This window comes from Triplophysa rosa, linkage group LG24, assembly GCF_024868665.1.
Source record: "Triplophysa rosa linkage group LG24, Trosa_1v2, whole genome shotgun sequence".
In the NCBI taxonomy this organism is placed as follows: domain Eukaryota; kingdom Metazoa; phylum Chordata; class Actinopteri; order Cypriniformes; family Nemacheilidae; genus Triplophysa; species Triplophysa rosa.
The window spans coordinates 7528874-7553462 of record NC_079913.1 but is presented as its reverse complement, the minus strand read 5'-3'; the positions used below and the strand labels follow the sequence as shown (position 1 = coordinate 7553462).

General features: G+C 39.3%; 1 protein-coding gene across 4 annotated transcripts in view; it reads left to right on the top strand.

Annotated features, from left to right (window-relative positions):
- Nucleotides 1-3756: 3756 nt before the first annotated feature.
- The window catches only part of atp2b1a (ATPase plasma membrane Ca2+ transporting 1a), a 29573-nt gene continuing 8740 nt past the window's right edge, over nt 3757-24589 (top strand). Inside the window, exons 1-9 of one of the 4 annotated variants that reach the window (XM_057324300.1) lie at nt 3757-3981; nt 9786-10207; nt 18553-18750; nt 18863-19120; nt 19313-19438; nt 20679-20831; nt 21402-21440; nt 23636-23791; nt 24258-24472. In XM_057324300.1, coding sequence (XP_057180283.1) covers nt 10015-10207; nt 18553-18750; nt 18863-19120; nt 19313-19438; nt 20679-20831; nt 21402-21440; nt 23636-23791; nt 24258-24472 — 1338 coding nt within the window. In that variant the 5' untranslated portion in view covers nt 3757-3981; nt 9786-10014. Of the gene's footprint in view, nt 3982-4049; nt 4672-9785; nt 10208-18552; nt 18751-18862; nt 19121-19312; nt 19439-20678; nt 20832-21401; nt 21441-23635; nt 23792-24257; nt 24473-24589 lie in introns of those variants that run through there. The other 3 variants (XM_057324303.1, XM_057324302.1, XM_057324301.1) reach the window with 3 other exon arrangements.

Genomic DNA, 24589 nt, shown 5'->3' with positions numbered 1-24589 from the left:
GAGAGCTTGGAATGTAATAATGTTTCTTGCTGGCTCTTTGGTTTTGTGTCTTGATTTTTTAGTGCCTGCTTTACTGTTTGGTATTTTAGTATACAGTGATCCCAAGATGTTTTTAAACCCTTAACAATGCGCACATGCAATTTGCATTAGATAACAAAATATTAAATTGCTATTTATTAAGGCATAGCACAAGTGTTCCTTTTAAGAAAAACACTTCAACAAAAGATGTTTTGTGATAAAATGTCCATACAGTTCATGTGATAACCTACACCTGTTACCCTGCTAGGACACCTGTGTGAAGTTGAAAGCAGTCTTTGTACATTCATTGAAAATGACCTTGAGGCCAAGTTGTTAGAAGTAATTACAAAAAATAAGATCCCGTAAAAACAAGTGCTACTGGGTTTGGAATGTACAGCCCACGTGTTCAAATACGTTTGGGGCCCACTGTACTGTATGTATATTATTATAATGTTAAATATAGTCTGTACTCTCTCTCTTCCTCTCTGAGTTTCACTAGCCTTTCTGTCTTTTTGCGTCCCATCAGAATGAAGGAAGTTCCTCGCTGACATGCTGAGTTTGTGGAAAAAGGCCTAGTAAGAGCCAGAGTGCTGGGGGAGGAAGATGGGTGACCGAAGGAAGCAATAATACAGCATGTCCTGACTGATAGGGTAGCGGACCCTCTCGTGCTCTTCTGCTAATGAGCCACTACCACTGTCCTTGTGTTCAACATTGGTCTGAGTCATGTGACTGTCAGACATTACATCTATTGCACGATTTCAGCGATGCCGCTTAGCGCTCATGATGGCTATGCCCTGAAGAATTTTTCCTGTCATTGAAGTATTTTTGACCAAAGAATGCTTTGTTGTTCGCTCTGAACCACTTGTTAAGCAAACATTCTTATCTTAGATCTTGATAAGAAGGCAGGTCCGTCCCCAACTTCCTTCTCCTGACATCACAGTTTGTGTGGTCAAATATCCAGCGAGGTCATGAAGCGTTACATTTGAGCTGGAATAAAAATGTAGTAATATATAAACCTGATCGGCTTTGCAAACGAATAACCTGATTGTAATACAAACCGTATGCTTTATATTTTTTTCTAGTTTTATAACTATGTACAATACATCTAATGGGATGTTTAAATATTAAAGCACATCCTGAAACCATTACACATGTTGTAAGTGTTTGTTTAGTTCATTTAGAACATTTAGGCTTTAACATTACATATATGCCGTTGGAAGACGTTTATACCTAAAGTGCATTCAATGTAAATATTTCATTACTTTGTCTGTTCCCGTGGGAATTATCCACAATTTCTTTGTCGTTGTTAGTGCCATGTTGTTTCAGGTGAGTTACTTAAAGGGATAGTTCACCCAAAAATGAAAATTCTGTCATCATTTACTCACCCTCTCGTCATTTCAAACCTGTATGACTTTCTTCTGCAAAACACAAAAGAAGATATTTAAAAAAATATTGGTAACCGGATAACGGCGATAATCATTTACTTCTATTGTTCAGTTACCAACATTCTTCAAAATATCTTCTTTTGTGATCTGCAGAAGAAAGAAAGTCATGCAGGTTTAAAATGACAACAGGGTGAGTAAATTATGACAGAATGTTCATTTTTGGATGAGGTATTTCTTTGAAAGATCTAGGGATCTTCCCAAGTACATTTTTACATTGTATACATGGGAATGTTTATTTGCATGTATCTGTGCATACAAAGGGACAGTTGTATGAAGGGAAATGAAACATCTGCACTTCTGGGTCCCTGCACTGCTGTGACATCTGCTCAAGGACCAGGCATCACTGTGTGCACCGCCAATGGGAGAGGCTCCAAATAAAAATCTCAGAAGTGGAAACTGGAACAAATAAAAATAGGATTCATGTCCTCTCCACTTCAGAGGTTTTGGAAGCATTAAAGGAAACTTGTTTTTCAGCCTCTCGTGGCTTAGAAAGGACTATGTTACTTTTAGGTGAAAATATGGTGCAAACCAAAGTGGTCTGGCCTAACAAATCAACTGATTATTTCATAGAACATCACACGCTCAACAGTTTTTACTCAAGCTGAGCCCTTTACTCACTGACACCCATCCTTCACATTCAGTCTCACTGAACATTAGCAAACCTAACTAAGTTTAAACTACACAGGGTTAAAAAGTTGAAGTTTTGCCATTTATGAAAACGCAATACTGTATAAGATTGAAGACGTGCTCTTGTGCAGCGGTGTGCCTCTTGTTAATGATGAAGCCAATTAGGTGAAAGGATCTTGTCGATAGCCAGAGTCCTTGTTTATAATCAACCACGTCTGTTTTTTCTTCGGTTGAGCTGATGTCCCTGTGTGATTGTAAACCAGCAGATACCTTGATCTTTGGGTTGAGACTGTATTTCAGTGACCGTGTCATCATTTGTTTCCTAGAATATAATAGGAAGTCTCTTTATATATAAAGGGTCAGAAAACAAAAGACGGTTAGTGCATGAAGCTCACTGTAGGGTTAGTGTCCTCATGGTGAAATGATCTTACAAACGTCACCCGACCAGCTTACGTCCCTCAAAATTCAGCTGGTAATTGAGCACTTAAATACCTGAATCATCGCTATACCAAGGCAAGTACTATATTATACTATATGTTATACTATAAACCTTAACATAAATATCTCTGCTACAGTTCTTAACTAATTTGGCCAACATTGAAACCTTGTCTTACAGCTTGTCTATGCTGTTGACTATTAATTTGACTAATTGCTTGTGTTGTACTGTTCCTCATTTGCAAGTCACTTTGAATAAAAGCACTAGCCTACTAAGTGAATGAATGTAAATGTCAGCAGAGAGGTATTAAAAAAACAGGATTAGAATAGCACTGTAGTTTTTTGGGGAACTTCTATGGGGAACCCCACAACGCAGTTACACTTACAAAACATTTGGTATCATCTTTCACATGCATGTCATGTTTAACAAATATCAAGAATGGTTACCATGACATCGCTGCACAGTTACTGCAGAAATGAAAACCACAGCCAGTACTTGGGGCTTTATCTGTAAACGTGAGATGACACGTGTAAAAAACACAGAAAATGTATCTCCTGGTAGCATATTTATAAATAAATGTTTCAAGATGATTGCTTATTGTGGAATGAGCTGGGGCAACTTTAGTTTATTTAAAAATTATTAAGATGCACTGTGCAGTATTTTGCAAGCACTCCACCCCAAGAACAGGATATGCCTCCTATATCATGGTATAGAGGAAGTTGTGGTATTGACATGCACAAATATTTGCTTAGTGATTGTGAATGTATTTAAAGGCTTTAATGTATTTTTTCTATTTCTTATCTCTTATTCTTTTCTCTTAAAAAAGGTAATTTTATTGCTGTTACTTTTTTTAAAGTATTTAAAAATGTATTTGCGTCTTGCACAAATAGTTCATCTCGGTAGAAACAATGTTCTAGGGGAGATAATGCAGTAACCTGGTTCATGCGAGCGAGTGTAATGAGTAGTTTCTGCACACGGAATCAAACGCAACACAGAATCGAGAGAAGAGAGCGGTGACGTCATGGAAAGAATGACGTCAGGTTTAATTAGCCGCCGGGGAAGACTCGTCCACGACTGTGGGCGGAGCCAACAACACCGGTCCATTCTAAAGCTTTTCTCGTATGAAGTGAAGATAAGGGCGAACACAGCGTGAATACGTTCGTTTCGATTTAACCGACCTCATAAACATAAGTGTTAATAATGCTAATTCGCATAAATAAAGGAACGGGAGCAAACAGCGGGGGTCTTCGCGCGTGACTGATATCTCGGCTGGACCAATGAGGATCCTCTAGTATGTCAGTGGCCATCCTTCTGACGTGCATCACATGTCTCAGGCGACGCGAGGCTGTGGGAGGGATTTATCTGCAGATTGGAGGAGCTAGATAGACGGCAGAGTGAGTCTGAGGGAGACCGAGAGAGTGAGGGGGATCTCTGAGGCTTTATTCGGAGAGCATTGTGAGTTTAAATAGATCATTTCCTGCTGCATGCTTCTTTATCTGTTTGCCGCTTTTAAATGTGAAACGTATTTTTTTTTGCTTTGTTCTCGGACGATTATCTAGCTTCTTTCACCGTACTGTCCACTAAGCCTGCATTATTCTTGCCTAGCCAAATTGGCTATGCAAGTCCTGCTATTCGGTACTGAGAAAAGAAAGGAGACGAGACGGCAACCCGACTGCTGTGCATTTTTACAGTTACACAACTGCCTATTGTCACCGCAGGGGAGGGGGGTTTCTGGAAAAAATCAATGATATCGCACCACGTTGAGATGCAGGGATGAGGCGAGCTCGTGCAGCGCACGCTGGAAAGTTGCTTTTGACGTATAGAGTTTTTGACTGCACGCGCAGCCTTTTCACAGCGACAATCGCCAGATAACGCGATACAGCGTTTATTTTACAAACACCCTTATTGAAAAACCACCGTTTTTGTGCTTCAAGGATGGAACGGCAGTGACTTACTGTTTCCATGTCCCTGCTCTGCGGTTTTGACGTGTTATCTAAGAAGGGTGACCCGTGGAGACTGTAGATAATGTTTTTTTTAACTGTCACCAGTCGTCAAATAAGCGGTTCGCTCGGTGACAGTTACAGAACCGTGGACTGTCTGTTCTGCGAGTGCTAATTCAAAGAAAGTATGTTTATCACTGAAGCGGTAAGAGACCGTTTATTTTTCTAAACAAGCGTTTTGGGACTTGTTTGTTTTAAACGCTGTCAAACGAGCTAACTTGCCTTAACTACTCTCTGTCTAGTAACGTAATGTTAACGCACTTCTGTGTCGCTGTTCGGTCAGGGTCTTGTGACATTAGCAAGAACGATATTCTTTTAAGCGCTTTTCCTGAAAACGACCGCAAGAATTACAGCGGAATGTTATAGACCGGTCTGTTTCAGCAAAATAGCCGTGGTTTGGTGCCATTATGATGACAGCAATGCACCCTTTCTGTCAGGATGACTTGTGTTGAGACAGCTAGCGGTAGCGCTAGCAGGCTAAAGCCAACTGCGAGGACGCTTTTGCTGTCAACTAAATGTTTCAAGCATTATCTGCTTTGTCAGTCTTCGCATTTGGGTATGTATTGTACAATTGTCTGCGTTCAGCCGGTTGATATGCTTGTTGATCAACGTTAAGCGTGGCGCATTCATTTTCAACCCTTGTAGTAGACTCTCCTAATTCCTCCTGTCATGTGTGACTTGGCATGGAGAGTCGTACAAGGGCTGTGCGACACGTCCAATTTGCTAGGATCGTATTTGAAGGAACAGACAGTGCAAAACAACCTAATAGACTGAAATATTGCGTCTACTGTCTGCCTGATGTGTTTAGATTGAATACGTCGTTTAGGATTTCTACATAGACCCCAGTTTAAGGACCCTTCAATTGTGTGTTCACCAGTGTTGGGTGAAACTAGTTACTAAGTAATTAGTTACTGTAATTTAATTACTTTCCCTTGAAAAAGTAAAGTAAGGGATTACTCTTATTTTTTCTGTAATTTAATTACAGTTACTTCTGATGTAATTAAACTAAATACTTTGTGTAATATGTGTGCGCAATAGTGGAATTGACATCAAAATTCAAAGTTTTATCCAAAGTAATTTGTCCAGTAATCTAATTACACTATTGAATATGTAATTAGTAACTAGTAATTAATTACTTTTTCAGAGTAACTTACCAAACACTGGTGTTCACATAGCGTGTGAGGTCTGTTGCTTCTTGGCGTACATCATTCGATGCCCTGTTGCTTCTTTTGCTCAGGTTTTTATAGCCCCTTATAATACTTCGCTGTATGACAGCAATGCTGAATTTAACCTTGAGTGCATGGCGTATATTCAACTTTTGCTGTCACAAAACAAAACTCTCAATCTTTTAAATGTGTAGGCCTATTTGTTTTTAAAACTGGTAATTGTTATGTACCTTTTGCTGGAAAGCTTGGTCTGCACATGCTTTAGGTCTATGCTGACCTTTGACATGCCTGTTGAGTTCAGATCACTGGTTCATTGTTATTTAAATATGTTTGTATGACAGTAACTTTGACAACAGTTAAGCTCCATCATGATCAATCAAGGTAATAAAACCATGATAGCATGATAACACAGACTGATTTCCTAGACGCAATTAGGAGCAAAGTACTTTGAGGATTTTGTTCAAAGTGCAGTTTTCTGTTTAAGTGCTTCAGTGCACTAAAATTGCTCTCATTAAAACCGCAAAGGATCAAACTGTCTCTTAGAAATATGTTGATTTGTTTTGCATATTAATTTTTCTATTAATAGTCTAATATTATAATTAGCCTAAATCACAGCATTATTTATTGTATTATTTATGGAATATAATGTATTAGTCTTCTGTTGTATATAGGACCCTTGCACATGCGAGACTGCACTGTACATTTCAGGATTGATTCAGAACAGTGCTTTTCGTGTGTTCTGTTGTCTATTTTTAAAAGTAATACTTTTAAAATTAGATCAAATTATTGATCGTAATCTATGGCTCTACCTACTGTTACAGCATTTATGAAAATGTGAATGTGAGCTCTTGTAATATATTGATGTGTTACATTCCAGCTGGTATGGAAAGATGGTAACCTAGCCCCTCTCTCTAGTATTGTTTATGTAAAAGGCCACTGACTCGGTGTCACATTAATCTGAGGTGACATTCAACCCCACACAAGCTATTATAAACAGCTAAAAATAGTGTCTGTGTTATTAAGTGTGTTTAATAATGTCGCTGTTTCATTTACAATATAGCTGAATGCCTATTCAGGACTATACAGATAAAATGAACATTTCTTTGACCTCAGATGACTGGGATAAGTTGTAATTACCTTTAGGACGTTTTGGAGGTAAGAGGTCACTGTCCAGGCCCTATCCAAAATTTGATTCCAAATGAAATGTCTTATGTTTTGTTGCATACCTTTGCTGTTTAAGCAGTCCAGTGTTTGAGTGGTACCTACAGGTGGTGACTCGAAAAATTGTGACAAAGCTTAATATAGAGATGACTTTGGACAGAAGCAGCCTTTACAGGTGTCCATCATTCTGTTTAGCATATGGGTTACATGATTCTGCATTGACATTTAACAGTTAAGCGTTCTGAACCTTCATCTTGCCCATTATCCCATTATAAGTTATCTCTGGATTATTACATAGTGTCAAAGATATAGCCAGGAGTAGGAAACAGATGTCTTGCTCTGAACTCTTTTATCCATAAAGGTTCTCTTCTTTAAAAGCACTTCTTCAAAGATATACAGTCCCAATGAGAACATAAAAGAATTGAACTAAAGACAGACACCGTTAAGGACATCTAAAGACAAAGTAATACATTGTAATAAAAAGTTTATTTTTGTTTTCCAGTGTGAAGTAAAATTTTGGAAGTGCCATTACAACAAGGTTCAGTACTCGATTCTTCTTGACTGTTGTTCTTTGTGTGGATGAGTGGGAGGCTGGTTTCTCTGAGTTAGCAGGATCAGTGATGGTAATGTGGAAGTGCCCAGCCAGTGGTGTGAAGTGGCCCTAAGTGCACTGAGCCATGTAGCATGAGTAAGGCGGGGCGACTGCATTGTACCCTCCACATAGAAATGGCCTGACCCATTTCAGCAACAGCCAGAGAAGGGGGATGGGGAGTGGGCTGTCTGAGGCGGCTAAAAATACCCCATTACCCACAGCTTCACTGCAGAGGGATCCCTGGAATCGCTGTCCTTGACTTGCATGAAGTTGGCTCGTAAAGTAAAGAGTCTCCAATTGCCATCCAAGAGCAAGAGGGTTTTCCTTAGGTTTTCTTGGAACCTCACTTGTAGCTCTTTGGAACAGTTTTGATGAGTTCTTACACAGATTTGATGTGTCTTAAACCTGACTTTGTTTTCTGCAGGTGATAGAAACAGATAAATGTGCAGTTTATAGACCTCTGGCTAAGTGCATTAAATGAAACTACAATAAATGCCTTTTTTCATTGTCTGTTGACATCTTTAGACTGGCATCGCTGCAGGAAAGCAGACCTAGAATGCGCCAGGTCTGACCCACCTCATCCCTCTAGTATCAAATGTTATACTGCTTAGATTCAAGTGTAAATGAGCGCAAATTAGTACTGCCCTAAACTACACCAGGAACAAAGAAGCCAAAGCGCACAGCTCACGGCACCAATCCTCAACAAATACAATCCTATACTCGCATTGTGAATCAAACCACCAAGTAAGCTCACCGAGCTGTTGCTGGGTAAAGATCTTTACATTCTCTTAGACTTTCACATTGCTGTTGGGTGACTATGTCATTCTTGAGGTTAGTTTCTGTAAACAGAAACAAACCTCAAGAATGACAAACTTTAAAACTGGTTACTTATTGTGTATAGCAGGGGTTAACAGTATTGTTGCTCAACCATACTGTGGTAGCTAGCAGTTGTTAGTTTGAAGATCCAATCACAATTATTTTCCACTGTTGTGACATGCGACCTGGTCTGCAAGCTGAAACTGTCACGGCACAGCAAAGATTGTCACTTCCCTCATCTTGGTCAAGCAGTCACTTATAGATGATAACTAGAACTGGGAGAGGTAGTGAAAGGTATCTTCTGCAGGACAGAGGTTATCTTGCTTAAAACCTGAAGTAATCCCTGTCATTTCTGTCATGTACAGTGCTGTAACAGTAGTGGACTTTTTCCACTTGTTTTATCTTATTTTAGCGAGTACTCTGAGAAACTGTTTGTTTGGCTTTTTGAAACGAACCATGGTAATAAAATGTTTGCAATGACTACTTGACATGCCAGTCATTTTGGAAACCTATAACTTTTTATTAAGGACTCATTCTAGGACTACTAAAGTCACTATGTTACACGGCTAGCTGTTACGCTGTAAAAACGGTTGGGTGTTTCCCTTTTCACTTCCAGTTGAAGTAACAGATAAAACCGAGCTTGTTGACTTTATCCATCTCATTTCATTGCTGTATTTGCTAACAGGGCTCGGTGATATATTGAATATATTCGCCATGATCTTGGTGAAAATTAAAGAACATTAAAACCGAGTTCCAAATGTCTAATTTGCATGGCTCAAACACACATTATTTATTGTATTTAAGTCCTTACATTAAACATTTAGAATCTGATTGGTGGTTTGGTTAAAGTTGAACTAATGTTTGAGCAATTAAAAAAAACACACAAATGATTAAGATGAATATTGCAGAATGAAAAATATATAAAGATTTTTTTCTAGCTACACCACCCACTCAGTGTAATAGTAATGCTAATAATAGCTTTTGGTGTATTTATTTGGGCTGTGTAGAAACACTTTTTAACCATTTGACTATGAAATGCATAGTATGTGAAAGTACTAACTGTGAAAGTTTTAACTGAAGACTTTATTGTATGTCTGTATTGTTCATGACATTATCAATGAGACATTGATTTCCCTTTTTTTGTCTGTTTTTGCTATAATCCTTTCAATTCTATAATACGTCATAAGTTGCCAAAAGCAGAGCATTTTATGTGGTTCTATAAAGGCAGGTATACTGTTTAATACAAGACTTGAGTCTCTGCATAGTTAAATATGTCAGGTCAGTTCCCACGCTACTACTCAAATAAGCCCACATAGTTTTGCTTGTAGATGTGGGTAGCATGTCACCTTGAAACTCAGCCAGTGACTTGGAGTTTCTATTTACTATTTTCAGGTCTGGTGCAGAGTTGGCTAAACTTGTGTTCTCGGATATAAGATAAACACCAAATTCTATGTCCATTGTGAGTTTTTTTTACTTGTGAACACTTTCCATGATAACAATGCAATTTTTTCTTTCTCTTTGCAGATCTCCTTGGGCTGATTTTTCCAAAGTTACATTCACCATGAATGCAACGCCACGGGCTGAGGGGAATGGCTTATCCCAGTCCTGCCACCTGCAGTCAGGCATCCTCCTCCTCCTCCTTTGAAGGACGTCAGTTGTTTATGGGAACTACTGGCATTGGTCTTCTGAGGATATAGCTCTCCTTTTGGGACGCCATTTTTCCACCCTTGCTGAAACCGTGTAACCGGGAGACATGGCTAACAACTCGTACAGCGGGGTGAAGAACTCTGTGGCTGAGCCCAATCACGATGGAGAGTTTGGTTGCTCACTTAAAGAGCTGCGCTCTCTCATGGAACTGCGGGGGGCTGAAGCATTACAAAAAATTGAAGATTCTTATGGGGACGTTAATGTACTTTGCAACAGACTAAAGACGTCGGCCATAGATGGTGCGTAATAATTATTATCTTGCACTTCCTCTGCTTTGCAGAAATCCAAGTAGGAAAACTGCGATTTTGTTTTTGCATCAGTTGTTGAGGGCAAACACAGTTCCAGGAGGTTTAATTTAGGAAACGCCCACTGAGGACTATTTTAATCAGCATTGTTGCGTCTCATTTAATTCAGCATTGGCTGTTAGCGGTAGGATGCAGTCCAGTTCCAGTTGAATGTCTTCTCGGTGCGTTTTAGTTTATCTGCGGGTCTGTTGCTACAGCATCTTGTGACATAGAGCATCAAGCAGTGGGTAGAATGCTGGTTTTCTACACCAGGTCTTGATTGTGTCTTAGCTAGTTTAAAGGAAAAAGAAAACTAAAAAGTAAGGCTTCAAAGAGAATCTCCTAAATAAAGCCTGCATGCATTGTTACTGTGTTTGAGCATTTTTATTTGCAATATGTCAAACACATATGCCATCCTGTCTTCAAGTGTGTGGGACTGCGGTTACAGCAGAGACTTCACAGCTCTTATAATAGCTTAATTTAGACCTTTTCGTTTCCCTTGTTCTTCTGGTCTCCCATTTTCTCGCTTTCACACTATTTCTCCATCTCTCTGTCTGTTTTTATCTCATTCTCTCGTTCTTCTGTCATTGGAATGGGTGTGTGAGCAGGTATATAGTAGAGAAGATAGAGGAAAGTGCAGAGTCAGCGTGCAGCCCACAGCTGCAGCTCCATGGGTTTATTACCTCTCTGTAGACATTAGGTTTAATCGCTGGTCTGACCTTGATTGAACTCTTGGGGGAAGGGATTTTCAGTTTGATCCCAGATTAAAACGGCACCATGTCCACCGCAGTTCTCCGCAGGTGCTGTGAGACACAACTGGCCCACTTGTGTGTGAACACCAGGATAGCTGACTGGCATTTCATTGTATTGATTGGTGGTTTTTGGACATTGTTTCCATGACAATACCGCACATCTAATATGCCAGCTCAATCTGATCAGTAGTAAAACGTATTTACTATAGCATCATAACCAATAACAAATTTGAATTAACTTGTTAGTTGCTCGCTGGCTATGCTCAAAAGAGACCACTGTCATGTCTCCGGGATATTTTGGTCCCCTCTTGTCATGCCTCAGGTCCCTCCTTCAATGCTAGTCTATGGGATTATTTCAAAAATTGTAAATCACTGACATTTTGTCAATTGAAGCTAGTAGCAAGTATCTTGTATGACCATTAAGATTATGAATAATGTGTGACACAGAAATGATTGTCTTTCAGTTCTTACAATGAGATAATTCAGTCATATGATGTGTACATTTGTGTGCACTGTCACCTGCCCTTGCAAGGTCTGCCTTTTATTAGCAGGTGATGAAATAGTGAGTGATTGAAACAGAGGCTCACTGTCTCATCTGTAGTCCAGAGCTATACCTTTGTTATGGTGTCAGTGGAAACTACAGCGTCACTGGAAATGTATATTTTGACGTTGTGTCTTGACATTTATAGCTCGAACAATGGGGTCACACTGATAACATCAATACTTGCACAGCATTGCCTAATAATATATATATATTTCCTGAATAGAATATTGTAAATTTGGCCTGTGCTGTGCCATACTTTTTATACTGAGGAAATAGGCTTTAGTTATGAAAGTCAGAGAATTTCTTCCCTAGATATTCCGCTCATTGCACAGACGCACGGAGGCGTCTGTCATTCAGCCATTTATGCAGCGCAGCCACCCGAGAACGGAGCCCTACAGCGATCCACCAATTTAGCTTTGCCCAGTCCCCTCCGCTTCACGATAGCATGCTGGCAGGCAGCCCTGCTGTTATGACACGTTTTGTAGCTTAATCAGATCACTCAGCTTTGCCATAGGAAATTAAGCAGTTATTTAAGATTACAAGAGCTTTGACAATTGAAAAGGGATTTCTAATTAGTAAGTAGGCCATTTCTCAATCCAAAGCAAAGCCACTTTTAAGCTTTCAACTCTTTCAAATGTAATAAGTTGCTTTTTAAAGCTGCCCTGGCTTGCAACTCGTTCCTTATTCACGTCATTTTATTGCATGACTGCATACCACCTAAAGGTTCCTCAAAACGATTGTGTCATGCAGTTCACATGAGAACTTAGACTTGAGGAACAATTCGCGTGTGTTGATGCAAGAGGTTTGTACTGCAAACTTTGGCAGAAGGCTGCGTTCATTGCTAAGATGCACACTAAAAGAGCACTGTATGCGTGACCGTGCATCTAATGGGGCCTCAAGACAAAAGATTTGCTTCGAGTTAAGTTTGTGTGATCACTTGCATCAGTTGCATGTGCAGGAATGATTTAAATGCAGTCGCACCTGTCATGCCGATAACATAGTGGATGGTGGTTTATATTAAAATATTTTTCAAAACCCACCTTTTACTGATATTTTGATGCTTTCCTGTAGCTCAGTGGTTAGAGCATGGTGCTAGCAACGGCAAGGTCATGGGTTCGATCACAGAGATTGCATATACTTCGAAACAAATGTGTAGTATAATGCAATGTAAGTCTGCATGGAAGCATAAGTGCATTTTTGACAAAGACGTAAGAGCTGACTCATCTGCTTCTAAGCCCACTCTCCAAGCAAAGAGACAATATAATCCTCAGTCTCAATTTCCCGTGGCTTTACTGCATTCAAACCGAGTTTAGCTACTGTCCTTTCTTTCATTGAGGAGGACTAATGGTTACCTTTTATGTCAGTCGGAGCAATTCATTTGCTCCATTATTCAAATTTGGGCATCTCCTTGCTGTTAAGGCCACTTAATTCCACAGAAATCAATTCGAAATTGAGTATAACTCTGGAAAAATGATCATGTAGATCATTTTACGAAGATACATTCATTATACAATTATTTAAAACTTTGTGTTTCCTTCAGTTTGTACTCGGGTACATAATATAGACACCCAAAGACATTTATTTATCTCAAAGAAATATTTTAGGGCTGAAACGATTCTTTGAGTTACTCGAGTAATTCAAATACAAAACATCATCGAGGCCATTTTTGTTGCCTTGAAGCTTTGTTTAAATCATTTAACTACAGTACACACGGAGCACTGCGTTTCCCCACGGACCGTTATTACTAACACACAGCCCGCTAAACTCATACATGTTACAGGGCTCTCAAGTCTCACGCATTCATCACGAGACACACGCATTTTAGTCTGTTCACACGCTCACACGTATTTCTCATGCTGATAAATACGTGATGGCTTATTGAAATTGTGAACTGCTATTTTACTTAGTTTTAGTCTATTTTGCGAGTGAAACTTGTTTTCCGGCTGCATTGAGTCCATAAAACTAGATGCGGACTAGTGGATGCCGAATCATGTTATTTACTAGGGACAATACAGCTTCAATACGAAACTCGGTTTTCCGCCCACGGTTTTCGGTTCGGTTCTGATGGCTTCGGCACATGAAAGTGTTTTTTCATTGTTTTATGCTTATGTGACAGGAACAGTAAAAACTTAAGAAAAAAAAACTATTTTACTGAAATTCTCTTTATTTGACTTGACTTATTTTATTATCTTTAAGCAAAAATCAACTTGTACAAATTCCTGGTGCATTGAATAAATGTAAAGATTTACACTGGCAGCTCACAGCAGTTTTTGGTCTACTGTTCATCAACATGCCAGTAAAATAAGCTTCTTGAAGAGGTTTTGAGCATCAGAGTATTTAAAATGACGTAATGCAAAACTTGCGATTGCTGTAACGTTAATCGAAGTAAACGTGCGCTCAATGGGAAAGGCCAAAGATAATATATTAACAAGGTGCGCCAATGCCATTGCAATAAATTAGAAGAAATGCAATGCTAAATAGCTGCTTGGAGGCGCTCTAGCTATGACGTAAATAGCTGTCCGAAAAGCCGCCGAGTGGCCTGACTTTCATTAAACGGACTTTGGCGTGGTGCTGTAGATGCTCTTTCTGCATGTGCTGAGAGCAACGCGAACGTGCTGCTTTCGTATGCAGTGTAAAAATACATTCTTGATGTGCCAAATTTGGACACTATCACTTTAGTACAACGGGCATACAATAAAGCCAGCCCACGTCTGTTCGTCAGCATTCTACTCGACAACAGCACATTGCTTCTCGTGTTGCAGGCAGTATCGCTTCACCGCCCGACCACCACTCGCTATTACTCGCAGGGATGCATTTATCCATCTCAGCATACAGACAAACACGGGCCGAGCCAGTTCACGGTGTAATTAAGTGCAAGGAAAATTTTAAACGCAAAACCGGAAAACCGCAATCCACTTGCACACATAGAGGGTATGCATTGACGTCACTTTCCCACGTGAACACGCCGGGACACGCTCCCTTGAGTGGTAAAACTAAGGCAAAATGGATGCATTCAATAGGAGGAACAAAAAAAGGGGACTAAAACACGCACTTATTTGCTGAAACTACAAGCAGCTGGACTCGACGGTGATCCTTATGACTACCTTATGAATTACAAAGGAATCAGGTGTTCTTAGACACTCAAATGTTGCGTGGAATTGCGTTTAATGATATTGTAACCATTCATTTTGCCCAGTGTTTTACCACTCAAGCAGGCGCGTTCTGGCGTGCTCGCGTGGGAAAGTGACGACACGTGCATACCCTCTATTGAACCGTGGAGGTCGTACCGAACGGTTCAATATTATATTGAGTATTGTGGCATCCCTGTTATTTACACATGCCATCTGGCCGTTCTGTGTGTCTGAGTAAATGAACTGCACAGTTTAACGTGCTACACGCGTGATGCTCATGAATTTGTCTGCGTCTGCGCTTTATGAGGACATGAACACGTGAACTTCATCTCCAGAGTTGCTCTGAGAGTTTATTTCACGAACGTTTTATTGTTTGAGTTTAGAAACTAAAAATAAGCGTTTTCCGAAACCTACCAAAATAAAAGTCCGGTTAACTCGGTATTTTATGTGAACAAATAATTACTATTTAATAATAAAAAAGAAAAATAAACTAAAACTAATTTAGAAAACTAAATGCATCATGCATAAGCTGAAGTTAGTTGTTTACCTTTGAAATTATTCTTTCTATTTTTATTAGTGTTTCTTATTTATACATTTGTATTATATTGCATTTTGAATGTAATATGGCAATGTAATGTATTAAATGGGTTAACTTTTCACAGATATTAATGTATGCAATTTCAGCAATACAATTTAATTTTTTTCTAAAAAGGAAACAAATTAGTTGTTCATTTTAAGAGACCTGTCTTATTTTCTCTTGTATATTTAGTATTGCTCTTTAATAAAGAAAAAGTATTTATTATCCGAATACCTGATTAATCGATGGAAAATCAGTAGAATACTCGATTACTAAAATAATCGATAGCTGCAGCCCTAAAATAATTTGTTTGTACATTTCATTCTTCCATACTGTACAGCTGGTAGAGTATAGCACTTGCACCGTCATTGGTTGAATTTTGAAGTTTTATTGAAAATTAACTATTTTATTTAAAGGTGTCATATTTAACGGTATTTCGAGATCTTTATTGATTTATTAAAGTCCCCCTTTCCGATACTCTCTGATTGGTCAAGCTGACCCTATATCTGTTGTGATTGGTCACCTGCGCGTTTCGGCTTCACAGTCTGCTGTGATTGGTCAAGCGCTCAGAGCTTCAGTGCAGAATGTCCCGCCTTCCCATACACTGAGCTTTAGCTCTTAGCAATAAACAGTAAGAATGGCTTCAGTTTCGCATCATTATTTCAACACACAAATCAACCAGCCTTTTTTTCAAACGTAATGCAAGCCTGCTAATGTGTGAAAGTTTGCAATATTTGAGCTCATAAAAACGAATCTTTGTTTATTTAAATTAAGTTAATAATGATGTAATTTGTTACCTTTTTATTTAGTCACAATTTCACCTCAAGCTTATAATTATCGTTAAATATTCATAACGCATTAATATTATATCCTGTATATAGGTTTTTTTAATGTTGAAAAAATAGAAAAATACATAAAAAGTGCATTTAAACCTGCGCGGAACGGTATAATACAAAAAGAAACCGGACAAAACGCAACGTGTATTGACAGTCTGTGATATATGGTTATCTTGTTTATTTTGTTTTAGATGTTCTTGATAAGAAAAACAAGCATATTGGTCTATTTTACTCTGGTGAAAGTCTGTTCAACAAGCCCGCGGTTAACAAGCTGACAGCGGAGAAAACGCGCTGCGCTGCTCTTCTCTAACTCCCGGTAACAGAACCCAGATCTGACAAGAATATATGGCTTTATTGTTTATAATGTTGATAATAAATAAAGTAAACAGGCTTGATACCTCCATGCCGACAGTTAAGTTCATAAAAAATACCCCACAACAAAGACGGAGCCATTGTGCTTGTTTCCCTGTTTATTACGTGACCGTCATATATATCCTAGATATATCCTGCTGATCAGCACCGCATATAAATATTGTTTTCTTTGTCGTTAACGGTCAGTGTCTGTCTTGTTTAGCTTTGCATTGCATTTGCATCAATAAATAAGATACGCCTATTTATTTCAACTAAGGTAACTAAGGAATCACAGCGCGTTTTAAAACAAACAAAAAAAGCATCCGTGCAAATTACAGGCTGTAACTTGAAGGCGACGACCCTATTTGAACTTCTAGAAGGAAAATTCTGTCTTTTAGGTATGTAAAAAGATCTTATGCTAAGGCCAAATTCATTAACATTAGTGAAATGTACATTTTCATGTTTCAAGTTGTTGAAATTAGCATTACTTAATATATTTTAACGAACGAATATGAATTTACTAAGAACAACCGCTCCGAACAAGTTATGGTAATAAATTAATTATTGTTAATAATTTAATATTACGTTGGTATTTTTATACCTAATGTAAGTAATATTAACAAATTCTCTGGCTCACCGGTTTTGAAACATTTTAATATGGTGATGTGAGCTGAGCATAAAACGCGATCCGGGCATCTGGTTTGTAAACTTAAAATATTTAAACTAGCTTGCGACTTGAGTGAACAAAGTTTTAGGAACACATACACATTTTTTTTATATTTTCTGTATATTATAAAATCATTACAGTTGAAGTGAAGAAGCGTTAAATTAGACGTGACAACTCTAAGGTCTTCTGTAGCGGTAACTTAACATTGTGGTGATGCTGTTTTATTCTCATGAAAAATACGAATACTCGAAAAGCATTTTTAATATTCGAATAGTGATTGCGGATCGAATATTCAAACATTCGTGCACATCCCTATTATGTGTATTATAAAAAAAAAGAGCGACACCTTATAAAAGTGATTTTTCCAGATTTTCCACTGCTTTAGATATTAGAAGTTGCTTTTTGTTGAATAAATAAATGTTGCTGAATGCTGACTTGACAGACATAAAGCTTCACAGCACAGGCGAATGTAATTCAGTACCAGAAACATGCTTTTGATACGCTGAGTGTTAATATGCATAAAACCTTCATGTCAATGACAGGATTGAGAGAGCAACAGTATTGAGGCTGAGCGCTGCTATGGCATTGCTGAGTAATGTGATGGATGTTGTCATGACAATAGGCTCTGCTGACCAGGCTGCTTTCTGGTCTGGCAGGCAAGCCATCCTGTTCACTCACACGTACACGTTCGCTCTGAATCCCAGACAGATACGAGTGTGCACACGTATCTTTTATCTCCATACTAAAGCTCAGGCTACATTCACCACATTCAGTCTCTTAGCATGCGGTGTGTGACTGAACCGTACGCACACACCATGACCTCTTTGAATACCTGCTTTGAATATAGAGAATTATTCAAATGGACAAAAAACCAGAGGCCTGCTGTTTAAGCAGTGAATTTGAATGATTCTTGAAAATGACACCGTAGAATGGAGCTGGCAAGTCGATAGACTTTGTTTTTACACCCAGGAAATTATTTTCAGTTGTTTGAGAATCTCATTAAAGGATTGTTTTGTATAAATATTTTGCATGGCTGAACTGTCAATATTGATGGATTAGCTTGGATAATAGCTCTTGATCAAATTAATACGGAACGGTTTAGGCCTAATCCTTACACATTTATGTTAAAGTATTTCTTTTTAAACCAGCATTTTGGACTGGATATGGACATGCATTTCTGTTGCAGCCCAATTGCAGGCTTATCAATAAAAAAAAGTGTTCTTTATATGTTATTACCATAATGTAATGTAAGAAAAGAACTTCAAATGATATGGCTTTGTCTGAAAGCTGTCGTAGATGACCCACAGGCCTTTGCTTTTTTGCTTATCATAAGTCTTCTAGAAACGCATTAATCTTAACATTGTGCTACACGTGAAGAGGCTGTGTTCATTATTTACTTTAATAATTGATTTAGTGTTTCTCTCTTGTTCTTCTCGTTCCAGGATTAAGCGGGCAGCCCTCAGATATTGAAAAGAGAATATCAGCGTTTGGTCAGAACTTAATACCTCCTAAAAAGCCAAAAACCTTTCTTCAATTAGTATGGGAAGCATTACAGGATGTAACACTGATTATCTTGGAAGTGGCAGCAATAGTATCTTTAGGCCTTTCTTTTTATCAACCTCCGGAATCAGAAGAAAGACGTGAGTAAACAATTTTTTCCAGTTTATAGGTATAGAGCTCAAGCTATGAGTTTATTGTTTTATGTTTATAGGAGCTAAGTTTTACTGTGTGTCTTTGTGTGCGCACGTTCAGACTGCGGGAATGCGGCGGGGGGTGTGGAAGATGAAGGAGAAGCAGAGGCAGGGTGGATAGAAGGAGCAGCTATCCTCCTGTCTGTTATTTGTGTGGTGCTCGTAACAGCCTTTAACGATTGGAGCAAAGAAAAGCAGTTCCGCGGCTTGCAGAGCCGCATTGAACAAGAGCAGAAGTTTACCGTGGTTCGGGGAGGGCAAGTCATCCAGATCCCTGTGGCCGAGATTGTCGTCGGAGACATTGCACAAATTAAATATGGTAAGCTCACGTCAATAGACAAGACTTCTTATTTTTGTTCTTATAGATATGGCAACAGTATTTATTGCCAAAATCCATACGAAGACTAGTACCCATTTTTTGTGAACCGTGCTAAATGACGAACAGGTTTTTTTAGGTGATTAGTTGCTGACAGAAATAAGCGTTATTGTGGTGGGACACTTTCTTTGCCAGGTGACCTCCTGCCTGCTGATGGTGTTCTCATCCAGGGCAACGACCTCAAAATAGATGAGAGCTCTCTAACTGGAGAGTCTGACCATGTGAAGAAACTGCTGGAGAAAGATCCAATGCTACTATCAGGTAGGACAATAATCTGCTATCCATGGTTATTTCATCATTAACTACCAATATAACTTTACAGCCATGATCATCATTTATTTGTATTAAAAAAGTGCAATAATAATAACTCCCGTTTCGTTCTACGTACCTTCCGTTTTCACCCCTTTGTCTAAAAACGCCATAGAAATGTCCAACTTTTCAAATGGTCTTGATCTCTATCAGCGAGCCTATTGCACATCTTCAGCTAATCCCATTTTATGAAAGCTAGTTGATCCTCTGATAGAATGACATTGCTGTGTGCCGTCCCAGAGGAGATGAGGGGGATTTGTGAGCCTGAGTGGGCACTTCTCCAGCACGCCGAGTCTACCCCAGCACAAACCTCTCCCTGATGTTTTTCATAGATTACCCCACTCCACTGCCTACACAATTGTAGAAAGCTGTTGAAGTCCACAATTGGGGTCTGTCTGTAAAAGCCCTAGCAGAAAAATGCCCACTTATCTCTCTTTTTTAATCCAAAAAATAAATAAATCGCTCTGCTGGTGCTTATAGTGGCCAATAATAAATCATTGCTTCGATGACCTGTCTGTTCATTCCCTCTAAAATCTCATTTATTGGTTGGTAGTATTGACATCCATTATGGGTGATCCAATCATAAATGGATTGTGCTAGATACAGGTGTAAATGAAGTCCAAATGTTTTGTGATCTGTCAGGAGGTTAAACCTCCTTCAGAGGTAGTCCAAAACATGTGACAGCATCGCTTTTGTTGCGTTAATTGTAATCCATCCAGATGTTCCGGAAACAATTAAGTAGGACCCCCTAATCGCCTGTCAATCAACCATTATAGTAACACAAGGGTTTGAAACATTGGTATGGTTTTGATTTAAAGCAATCATGCAGAATAGCACATAATAAGAATCGGCATGCGGCGATGTCTGTCATGTAAAGCGTGCAGGTTCAGTTAATACAGCAACACATCTGAAGTAACAATCAACATTCTGTTTGTAGCGTAACCTTTATAGTAAGATTAACATTTGCAAGTATTTTTGGAAGCACTTGTGTGCCAGTTTTTTTTCTTGTTGCATCAACTTGCAGTGACTTTGTAGGAGAGGGATGCATGTAGTCCAAATCAGAAACCTCCTGTATAATCTGGACAAGTGGTCGGTGGAGCTGTTTGTCACTACATGGCGTAAACTGGTTGTGTTTTTGTGACCGATCATCTGAGACGAATGGTTCTCATTCTCTTCACTTCACTCTCTGCAGGAACTCATGTTATGGAGGGTTCTGGAAAAATGGTGGTCACTGCTGTCGGAGTCAATTCCCAAACTGGAATCATCTTCACGTTACTGGGCATGGAAGATGATGATGATGACGAGGAGAAGGAAAAGAAAAAAGAGAAAAAGAAAGAGAAGAAAAGTATGTAATTGTTATTTAGTAGCATTTTGCCTGCCATGGAAACTAAAACAGACCAACAAATAGCCTTTTCAGTCTATGGCTGTCAAACGCCGGCTTCCATGAGCGCATGCTTTTGTCTAACCCAGAAAAAGCATTTTTCGTACTCGTATAGAATATCTAAAGCAGTAACTCAGAAACGTAATGGTTTGTTCTGCGCTCCATTAACTAACAGCCATTTAATGCATTTCAGAAACCCGTGGCTTACAATATCGGCGCTTCGAATGAATGCCTACAGATATATGAATAGTTGAGTGCTTGCAGAGGTTGGCCGCCAAGTTGTTGCTTAGTGAATATGCACCTCATTGCAATTTTGTGGGCTGGCCACAGCGGTGGATTTGCAAGCCTCGTGAGGTCGCGGCACACATCTGTTCGTACCCGCATAAATATTTGAAGGGCCTTTTCTCATTCTGTTAAATCAAAGAGAATATTTGCATAATTGGAAATCTGTTTGAATGTGTGCTGCATAATCGTAAATAATGAATACATTTGGAGATGTTTGTTATGTGGCTTCTCTTCTCTGTCTTTCTACAGATAAAAAGCAGGATGGCTCAGCGGAGAGCAGAAAAAAAGGTGAGCAACCCTATTGACTTAATGACATAATGAACAGCATATTGGCCTAGCAGGTCACCCTCGTACGTGGTGCGTCCTGCATTAAAACCATCGCCTTAACCCATTTGTGCTAGTCGATCTTCATTAAAGCTTACCAACACTAGTGAATCTCAAAGTGTTTGCGTGTGTGGTGTTGAGAAAGAACTGAAATGGTAAAAGCTAAACAGGTTTCCTACAGCATCCACTTGTATTCCTGCTCGGTTTTAGCGTCTGAACGGGTGCCGATGTATCCGGTCATGCTGGTTATTTTGGAGCCTCGTATTGTAGCTTTGTCTGAGGCCAATGATCTCTTCCAACCTTTTATTATCTACCTTCACTTAGCCAAGCAGGGCAGAGTCCACATTCAGATTGCTCTGTGTTCTCACACAAGCTCTCTAGCCCTTTACTAGCGTGTGTGTGTGTGTGTTTACTGAAGCCCTGGCAACAGATCGCCTTGCCAGAAATGAGCTCTAATCCACCAGACTAGGATTACAGCCCGGTGAATAGAGCACAAAACACGCCATGGTAGAATAGAAAATTCACCCCCCACGCCTCCCCTAGCCCCCCGCTAGTTCAGACACACTCGCATTACCTCACATCACACGGCCATTAAATCCCGCGCACAGGCTGACTGCGACACGCTCGGGTAAAACAACCACAGGAGCGATAGATGGAGACGTCCCGCTGTGTCTGAATGATTGCATGTGTGCTCAGTTCTTTGTCTGTGTGTTGTTATACTGGCAGGCTGTAGTTTTAGGGTGCTAAATGCTGGCCCAGAGATCAGCCAAAGTTTCTGCTTGTCTCTTTTATGGCCGATAGCACTAAGTGATGGATTGGAGATCAGAGTGAGTGTATGCGTGCGAGGCTGTTTGTCAGCGAGAAGTGTGCCTGCCAGTGTGGTTTCTTTTATGTCTCCTAGGTTACTTGGTCAGATGGTTATGCATGTACAGGGCTCCAGACTGCACCTATTTGCGACTAAAAAGAGGTGCTCTAGCGGCAGACGCGACCGACTCCCATGCCGGACCAATGCCCGGTTTGAGGTCCCACAAGCAGTTTCTCGCACGCTCAGCGCCAGCGCTCGGATCTCTGTGCTTACCAATGCTCGATGAGGCAGCACCGGAATAAGCGCTCGCAGATCTCCGCAGAAAACTCTGTGGAATTCCGTGGATTTTAGCGCTTGTTATTGACAAGTAGATGCACACAATGTGAGCGTGTTAGTAGTATGCGCTGTTAGCTGTGACGGATTTTAATGAGCCTGAGAAGTTCAGGGAACGTATTTGTTATAACTTATAAGACACCACTGTATCATTTCAAATCCGTTCACAGCAAGAATGAACGACAGGCGAATTCTCTTGTTAAGTTTTATGTGAAGTTATCTTTATGTTGTGTTATGAACATGCGGAAAAGTGTTATTATTACAAACTAAAATCAACATAAGCCCCTTTGTAATAATAAAATAACCTACTTTTTCTTACAGTATAATATATAAATATGGTCAAATGAATTCAGAAGAATTTGGTCAGGTGTATTCAGAGTTTAATCAGTCTTATATAATCAATAACACTTCTCTGCCTCTTTTAAATAAGCAGAACTTTAAATGCATAGACTGGCAGCATTTGAAGACTATTTGAACACATTTACACATATTTGTAATGGCACTCACTCAAATGTAAACACATTTCAAACTATTCTGTGGAATTCTGCAGATTTTTCCCAAATTTATGGGGGGATTAACAAAAGAGTGAGTCCTGTATGTTCTGTATGACCCTGCTTATGAGGGAAAACAACTTGAAATAAAAACCATATGAGCAAAAACCGAGAGGGTAGATTTACACACAACAGGATAACAAAGTATTTTTTATTAAAAAATGTAAGTTCATGTTATATGGCTCTTAAAAAAAATAATTTGTCTGGAGCCCTGCATGTAGCTTCTTGAACATTTTTTTTTTCTTGGCCCAAATAATAAAATTACTCCTGATGTATAATTTCTGTTATAATGAATTTATCTTCTCGCTTAATTATATTTGTCACGTGAAGGAACCGCAATTTACTGTAATTATAGAAATGCTTCCTGTGGTACAGTTAGAGAGGAAATTATAGACATGGTGTACAGTGCAAAGCAGATGGGACCCTACTGCATGTTCACTGTCCTAATATCTCCTTCTCATTTTCTGTAGCTAAAGCTCAAGATGGAGCGGCAATGGAGATGCAACCTCTAAACAGCGATGAAGGAGCCGAGAGTGAAGAGAAGAAAAAAGCCAACTTGCAAAAGAAAGAAAAATCGGTTTTGCAAGGGAAATTGACCAAAATGGCGGTCCAAATCGGGAAAGCAGGTAAGCATGTGAAGTGGTGGGCACTTGGGATTTTGCATCTTGTAAAAATATGTGTTATCAGTTTTCGTGAAGCACCTTACGGTTAACTTAATTTAACAGTGATAAGTTTTACTTACATACACACTTGCATGATTTATTTTCTGGGACTAGGGCTGGGCGATCTTCCCAAAAAAGCATATCATGATCTTCATAACAAAGAATCTCGATCCACGATCTGAATTGAAATACATTAACTTTTTTTGCACATAGCACTGGTGCTACAGAGGTTTAAAGTTTTGCAGCAAACAGTTGTACAGGTAGCACAAGTATAACGCGTCTGTTGTCATCTTTAAAAAACACAAATGCAGATCATCGCATAAATAAACCAATTTTTATTGTTCTGTGTTTGTCCATTTTTTACTATTGATAGTAATATATTTGTCCACATAAAAAATACTTCTTATATACAGTATGTGTTTCTATGCAGGTCTGCTAATGTCAGCCATAACAGTGGTCATCTTGGTGGTGCTGTTTGTGATGGACACTTTCTGGTACCAGGGACTTTCCTGGACATCGCAGTGCACGCCCGTCTACATCCAATTCTTTGTCAAGTTTTTTATCATTGGTGTGACCGTGCTGGTGGTGGCTGTTCCTGAGGGACTTCCACTGGCCGTAACCATCTCGTTGGCTTATTCTGTTAAAGTACGTCCCTGTGCTGTGTCTGTATATACTGTGTGTGCTGACCATCTTAGAACTTTGACATTAGCCCTCCTCATAGACCTACATGTTAGTCCATCAGTCCAGATTCAGTCTGCACTT